The sequence below is a fragment of the Tupaia chinensis genome, unplaced genomic scaffold (genome assembly GCF_000334495.1).
Source record: "Tupaia chinensis unplaced genomic scaffold, TupChi_1.0 Scaffold000706_1, whole genome shotgun sequence".
Lineage (NCBI taxonomy): Eukaryota > Metazoa > Chordata > Mammalia > Scandentia > Tupaiidae > Tupaia > Tupaia belangeri.
The window spans coordinates 6,119,723-6,127,911 of NW_006160229.1; the positions used below are offsets into that span (position 1 = coordinate 6,119,723).

General features: G+C 39.5%; 1 protein-coding gene and 1 non-coding gene across 2 annotated transcripts in view; both read left to right on the forward strand.

The window, feature by feature from the left end:
- The window catches only part of MMGT1 (membrane magnesium transporter 1), a gene marked incomplete at its 5' end in the record, with an annotated part of 30,110 nt that extends 26,632 nt beyond the window's left edge, over nucleotides 1-3,478 (forward strand). The window contains 1 exon segment of the mRNA XM_014592500.1: nucleotides 295-3,478. Coding sequence (XP_014447986.1) covers nucleotides 295-454 — 160 coding nt within the window.
- Nucleotides 1,728-1,825, forward strand: LOC114010077 (small nucleolar RNA U13). The gene has a single exon (XR_003551467.1). It is a non-coding gene; the product is annotated as a small nucleolar RNA U13 (small nucleolar RNA).
- Nucleotides 3,479-8,189: the final 4,711 nt, after the last annotated feature.

Consider the following 8,189-nt stretch of genomic DNA (forward strand, 5'->3'; position numbering starts at 1 on the left):
CCACGGTCGACTACGTGGGAGTCCAGCGACATAGCCATTACGCTAACTGCTGGTTCCCAGGAACTTTTGAATAAAAAAAATTTAAGGGTTTTATGCTGCTTTTCTAAGTTTATTCTCTTTGTACAAGAAAAACAATGAGATACAATATAATTGTCATTTACAGTCAGATTTCATGGGTTTATACTTAGTTAAAACTATCACCCATAGCAAATGCATAATTCATTAGAAGCCTGCTTATTTTCAAATAGGCTTTTGTAAAGATTTATCTAAAATTAACACTTATTTTCTTTTAAGGACATTTGATACATTAAGGAATCATCCCTCCTTTTATGTATTTAATCATCGTGGTCGAGTACTGTTCCGGCCTTCGGATACAACCAGTTATTCAAACCAAGATGCATTGTCTTCTAACACATCGTTGAAGTTACGAAAACTCGAATCACTGCGTCGTTAAGATTTTTACAAATAATGATAACACGACAGGACACAGAGCTGGAATATTGGAGTTTGGGGTACCAAAACACTCCCCCATCAGTATTTATATTGATCTTTCAGATCTAATTAAAAAAAACTACGGCCCTTGTTTGTACACTGTTAATCAAATCATTAACGCAGTGTAAGTTATGTATGAAATGAGTCTTTGGTCCATCATATAGGGAGTTTTTTCATTTAGAACAAATTCACGTTTTTTATAAAAGTCACTGTTTTGAGTACATTACCTTAAAAAATGTTGGTGGGTTTTTTTTTTGTGACTATTTATTTTCTTAGATTTATTTTGCACTACAATTTTAGGATCCTTTGGAAATACCGTGTGACTCCTGCATTTTGCAGCATAAATTATAGTCAAATGGTCTTCAGTTCTTGACAAATGGACTTCCCTAATGAGACCAAAATGGTGACCTTTCAGTTTTTCTTGCATCCCTTCAAAAGTGGCTCTGCTTCAGCAGATACTTGCCGATTTTTCCTTTATCCATGACTTCTCACCCCGCCCCACTCCTGTATACCTTCTAACATCAACTGTCTTGTTTCATCACTTCTCTGAGGTTCTGTGTGCAGTGAGCAATTTTGTGTCAGAAATTATTTGTCATAACACATATATTTAACAGGCTCAACTTGGTATAAGCTACTTGTGTTCTCTTTATCTGAAAAGTTTTCTCTTAATTGATTATGTAGTATAAGAATAGGTGAAGATAGACCAAAAAGACCATTTGTGATTTCATTATCCTGCCTAGGTAGAGGAAAAGTAATCATTGAGGAAAACCGATTACTTGTCACTAGCCAGTTTAACTTATTTAAAGTCTCTGTTAGTTTATTTCATACTAAACTAACAAATTAATGAAAATAAAGGAAGCTTCTCAATCTAAAGGCAGACTTTAAAGAAACTGGGATAAATATGCTCTAAATATTGGAACTGATGTGTTGAATTTTGTAGAAAATTAAGGTCATTTAAGAAATTGTTTCATAGATTTTGATTTATAGTAGGCTTAGAATTTTCCACCTTCACTGTATGTTGCTGAAGGTGAGGATGAGGATGCAGAATTGACTTTTTTAGAAACAGTAATTTTAGGGCAGTTTGGCTAGCTCTTCCAGCTAGCATGCTACAGGAAGCTCAACAGTTCTTTGTGGAGAACATTGCTTTTGTTAAATTGTACAGATATAAAAATATTGCTTTGGATCATAGGTGTAAAGGGAATAACTGTATGCAGGTTTGAAAAGGAAACGTGTCTATCCTTCTGTGGTTCGTAAGTGTGATGATTGGGTGTTCCCGCCATTGTATGAGCTGTGTTCCCCTCGAACCTTGTTACGGCGTCAGACCCGTCTGACGTGAAGAAAAGAAAAAGAAAAGGAAATGTGCCAGAAGCAGGAGTCATAAGATGCCCATATACTTGATGACATTTTTTTTCCTCTAGAAATGAACCTCAGCACTTCTGTTGTACGTGGTGACATGGCCCCAAAGCATAAGATTTTTTTATCATTGGGTTCTTACTGTTACTTAGTTATATTTTGTTTTCCCGACCCAGTCTGTCTGGAACCTTGACTCTGCTCTCTAGTGAGAACACAGTTAGGCATCTGCTGATGACCTAAAGTAATTCAGAAGTGAGTGCAAATGTGAAGTCGGGGGTTAAAGTTATGATAATGAAATCAAAATAGCATTCAGGAAACAAGCTTCTCACTTGTCTACCATTTCCTCAGGTATGGCTTGATCTGGGAGAGCCTCTTGTGTTCCTCTCTTTGGGACTGTCTTCCTTTCCTAATATGTTTTTGTGAAAACTTTATTGAGGTACGGCTCAGATACCTCATAATCCATACCTTTAAAGGGTACACTTGTGTAATTCGTAGTATATTCACAAAGGTGTGCAACCATGACCACAATCAATTTCAGAACATTTCATTACTCCAAAAGAATCCCTGTACCCTGGAGTAGTCTACTTTCATTGTCTCCCAGTGGTCCTCCCAGCTAATCTAATTTTCGGTGTGTATAGATTGGCCTCTTCTGTTAGATAGTATGCATTGATTCATACAATATCTGGTCTTTTAAGATGGGCTTTCCAAATATGATTTCCCACATGGAGTGAGAAATTCTTTTCATCTTTATTGCTATAAAAGGCAGGTGGTTAGTCAAATCAATCAATTTAAGGAGAGAGGGCCATATACCTAATAGGATTCTCAGTTCATCTGGTGCTGAGAAGTTCTCCCTCATAGCAAAGCATTTATGATGTACTACTATTTATATTCTATTGGCTAGTGTCTAGGATGAACATTGAAATCTTTGCCTGCCTAGTCAGGAGAGTTCTGCTAAAAATGATGCCAAGTAACTTGGCAAATAATTGACATAGCAATTTTCAGGTGTGTCTACCTTTGATCACAGTTTGTATACCTCGGGCCAGGTGAGCTCTCCAAATTTCTTTTTTAAATTTACTCTAATGAGTTTCTGTTTGTTTGGTTGTTTTTTTTTTCCAAGTATGTACCATAGGACTGAAGGTGATTCGGGTGCACTGTAACACTGCTAAATGCATTAAGTACAGACTTTTATTTACAGTACTATGAGACTGTTAATTACTGCCTGGAGTAGTTCAAAATTACAGTGATGTGAGCCACTCATGCCTGCAGTTGACTATGGTCTTAGTCAAACTTATATCAATCAAGGCTCTCTGGAATACAGGAAGACTTCTTAATAATCAGGGAATCAGCCAAATACTATGGGCTAATGGTCCAGCTGCAGAAATGCAGATCAGTAAATCGGAGACAACTATGCTCTGTAACTTCACAATGATTGTTTCCTAAGCATTGTGGCTTATTGTTGAGTGACATGACAGCATCTTCCTGGGTGTATGTGGCCTGTTTCCAGGATGTATCGAGTCGTATTTGTTGTGAGTGTCGATGCCTGTAACACCGACCTAAACACATATTTTTTTGGATATGTTTCCTCTTTAAATGACCTTGCCCTGTCCAATAAACAAATGATTGTCTCACCCTGTTTTTGGTAGTATTTTTGTTTTGACTTACTTTTAGTCACGTTTCTTCTGTTTCTCTGTCTCCAGAGAGATGTAAAACTGATTTTATGATTGTAATTTTACTAGCATAGTGCTGTTTTACTGAGTTCAAAGGAGTCCATATTTAATTGTATACATGAAATCTTATTGCAGTTTTACAATTTTATGTTTTTATAGTCGAAATAGAATGATTTCATGTTTAATATATGTATCATCAAATGCCCTTTGGAGTGTAAAAATTGATCTTTCAGCAATAGTGTTACTCTAGCACAAATTTACAATTGTTATAATTGACATTTACAAAATGTTAATTGAAGCCAGCCCCCTAGAACAGTAGTTAGACTGTGTGCATTGGGAGTTGGATCCTTCTTTGCCAACCATGGTTCAAATCCTGGCCTCAGGAGCTAGCCTGTGACATGGTGGTTAAAGCAGCTGGATTCCAAGACCAGCAGGTGGTATAATGGTTATGTTGCTGGACTCCCACATAGTCGACCATAGTTCAAGTCCTAGACCTGGCGACTTAAAACTCAACGTTGGGTGCATGTGCATGTGTGCCCAAGATCCCGAGAGGACAATAGAGGAGAAGGGATTGCAGCATGGGCCATCTCCCCTGGGGGGTGATTTCTAGCTTTCTGTCCCTGTCTCTCCAGCGAGGACACACATCCTATAGCAAAAATTTCTCTCTCTCTTTTTTTCTTTTCTTTCTTTTTTTTTTTTTTTTTTTTTTTTGAGAGGCTATAGGGAGTGTGCGCTTGCCAGAAAGACAGAGAGACAGAAAGTGAGAAATCACCCCCGGGGTGGGGGGGAATGGCCACACCGCAATCCCTTCTCCTCCATTCTCTTCTTGGGATCTTGGGCATGCACGCACACGCGCCCGGCGTGAGTTTAAGCCACCAGGTCCAGGACTTGAACTGTGGTCAACTACATGGGAGTCCAGTGACATAGCCATTGCGCTAACTGCTGGTCCCTAGCAAAAATCTTTCGGTAAAAAAGCTGCTGGCTTCTATATGACTGACTCTGTGGTTCAAGTCTCAGATCAGGCAGTTTGAAAAACATGCTGGGTCATGTATGGATGTGCCCAAAATCCCAATAAGAGAATGGAGTAGAAAGGATTGTAGTGTGACCATCCACCATGGGGAATTTTCTCACTTATTTACTCTCTCTCTTTTTTCCAGTGAGTGCATACATTCTGACAAATTAAAAAATACAAAAGTTCTATCCTTGGCAACTTGCAAAACACTCAAGGCGCATATGCATACATGCCCAGAATCCTGATGGGAAAGAGAAATGGAGGAAAAAGGATTGCAGCATGACCATGCCTGCCCCATTGGGGAGTTCTCCCCACTCCCACTGCACATGTGCCCTCTAACCATAAAAAAAAGAAAGAAAATGTTACATTATACTTAGTAATTATGATTAAAGTATGGGGCAAGTCTAAAGTGTAATGAAAATCCAAGGGAAGGTTCTACTTTGCAGAACTTAGCATTTAAAGCATCAGTATTTGGGGGCCAGCAGGTGATACGGAGGTTAAGACACTGGATCCCACATGGCCAACTGCAGTTTTAGTCCAAGACTCAGTGGCTTGAAAACCATGGACACGCCCAGGGTGCATACCCAAAATCCCAAGAGGAGAATGGAGAAGGGGTTGTGGTGTGGGCATCCCCGCCATGTATGAGGTGATTCCTAACTGCCTCCTGCCCCCGTCTCTCTCCAGTGAGCACACTCACCCTACAGCAAAAAAAAAAAAAAGGAAAGGAAAAATAACACCGCGACGGTTCAAGTCTGCCTAGGAATATCTCACCCTGCTAATCAAATATTCCTTAAAAAGGCAAGAAAAAAGGATAATACATGCACATGGCAAAAGGATCAGACATTACAGAAAGGCATAAAATTAAAACCTCCCTGCCCGACTATTTCTACTTTTAAAAAAATAACTTTCTTTCTTTGTTGTTGATTTTAAAGTTTTTGTCATAGGGCACATGCTCTCACTGAGAGAGACTGAGAGGGAAAGGGAGAAATCCCTGGGGGGATGGACACACTGCAATCACTTCTCTTACATTCTCCTTGGATTTTGATCATGTATGCACACCTGCCTGATGATTTTCAAGCTGCCAGGTCCAGAACTTGAACCACAGTCGGCCATGTGGGAGTTCATTAACCACCATGCCACTTGCTGGCCCCCTCTCACTACTCATTTTTTTCCATTCCCACTACTTTTTTTTTGGGGGGGAGGGGGGGTTTTTGCTATAGGGCACGTGCACTCGCCAGACAGAGAGAGACAGAAACCGAGAAATCACTCCCCCCCCAGCCCCTCAGGGGAGATGGCCACACCACAATCCCTTCTCCTCTTTTCTCTTCTCGGGATCTTGGGCATGCACATACATGCGCCTGGTGTGAGTTTAAGCCACCAGGTCCGGGACGTGAACCACAGTTGACTACATGGGAGTCCAGCGACATAGCCATTAATGCTAACTGTTGGTCCCTCCACTCCCACTACTTTTTAATAGTAATTTCCAAAGATACCAGCTTCAAGTGTTTTGTATGTTCTTATAGGAAAAAAAACTTACCATAAACACACACACACTAATGGAATCAGACTATATACACTCTTCTCAACCTTGCTTATTTTTTGCTACCTTTATTTTATAGGACCTTTATGATTCTATACAAAAATACCTCATTCTTTTTTTTTTTTTTTTTTGGAGAGGTTTTTGCTTTAGGGCGCATGTGCTCACCAGACAGACAGAGACAGAGAGATAGAAAACGAGAAATCACCCCCCAGGGGGGATAGCCACGCTGCAATCCCTTTTCCTCCATTCTCCTCTCGGGATCTTGGGCACGCACATGCGCCCGGCGTGAGTTTTAAGCCACTGGGTCCAGGACGCGAACTGCGGTCGACTATGTGGGAGTCCAGCAATATAGCCATTACGCTAACTGCTGGTCCCCTCATTCTTTTTAATAACTCTATGGTATTACAATATATGAATGTTTTACAAATGTTTAAACATTGATGGGCTTTGGGGTTTCCAATATTTTACAAAATCATATTACAGAGCCGAGAGTTCCAGCAGCTCGAGCGGTGGTAGGGTTTATCCTCTCAACTCTGCAAAGGCTCCAGGCGCTGCGTGGCCTCATCAGGCACCCAGCACGCACCCTGTCTGCAGCCAAGATGCCCAAGAGGAAGGTCAGCTCAGCTGAGGGGGTGGCCAAGGAAGAGCCCAGGAGGAGATGGGCAAGGTTGTCAGCTAAAGCTGCTCCTGCAAAAGTGGAGAGGAAGCCAAAAAAGGCAGCAGGGAAGGATAAATCTTCAGACAAAAGAGTGCAACAAAAGCGAAAAGGGGAGCAAAGGGGAAACAGGCTGAAGTGGCCAACTGAGACAGGGAAGAGAATTTACCTGCAGAAAATGGAGAAACTAAAAATGAGAAGAGTCCACCCTGTGATGAAGCAGGCGAGAAAGAAGTCAAGTCTGAGTAATGTCATATCCCATGTCTTATCAATGGTCCCTGTCTCCCTTCTTGTACAATTCAGAGGCATATTTTATCAACTATTTTGTAAATGCAAGTTTTTTAGTAGCTGTAGAAACATTTTCAAGGAGAGAATCCCACTTCATCCCTTTTAAGAGGTGAAAACATGTACTGGTTTATTTTTCAGTATACCCAGAAAATAGTGGGATATTGACTTATAGGAGGCTTGGACATTCCATAGGTGGGGGGGTGGGTAGCTTTTATATCCTAAATACAAAGCATACTAAATGGCAGTTTGTCGTCACAGTCATACATTTCATGTGTCTTGAACATTTTTAATTACTTCTATTATGTTTTTTAGTAGTATTGTTTCCTAAAGAAAACCACTCTTTGATTGTTGCTCTCCCTGTCAGAATTGTGCGCACTCTGTAACATCTTTGGTCGTGGTAGTCCAGTTTTCCTAATAATTCTGTTAATGTGCTGTGAAAGATTGGAAATTTGAAGTATGTAGTGTGTATGATACTAAATTGTGATTTGGTGGGACTTACATAACAGCTTTCAACATCTGAAGACAGTGGTTCTTGATATCCTCTTAAGGAAAATTTGCCTACAATTTTGAAGCTGGAATGTCACTGGAATAACTTTAAAAGAATCATTCAACTCTTTTAAAAATTTCTTTTTAAATTTTTGGTACGTATGTTAAGAATTGGATACAAATCAAAATGTCTGTACTGATCCTTGGCACAACCAATACATCTCAATTACAAAAAAAATCATATTACAGAGAACATACATATATACATGGTAATATTATTTCTGATTGAATTCCTAGTAATAGAATTGCGGGAACAAAGGTTCAACTCTTTTAAAAATTTCTTTTTAAATTTTTGGTACGTATGTTAAGAATTGGATACAAATCAAAATGTCTGTACTGATCCTTGGCACAACCAATACATCTCAATTACAAAAAAAATCATATTACAGAGAACATACATATATACATGGTAATATTATTTCTGATTGAATTCCTAGTAATAGAATTGCGGGAACAAAGGGTATTTTTCATTTTCAGCTTAGCTGTTCTTGCCAAAGTGTCCTCTAGAAATCTTTGCCAAGTATACTTCTACATATAATATATGAGAGTGATTACTTACCAGACCCATGCCGATATAGGATACTAAACTTAAGTTTGATCATCCGAAAGTGAAAAAATGCTTTCTTGCAGTTTTAA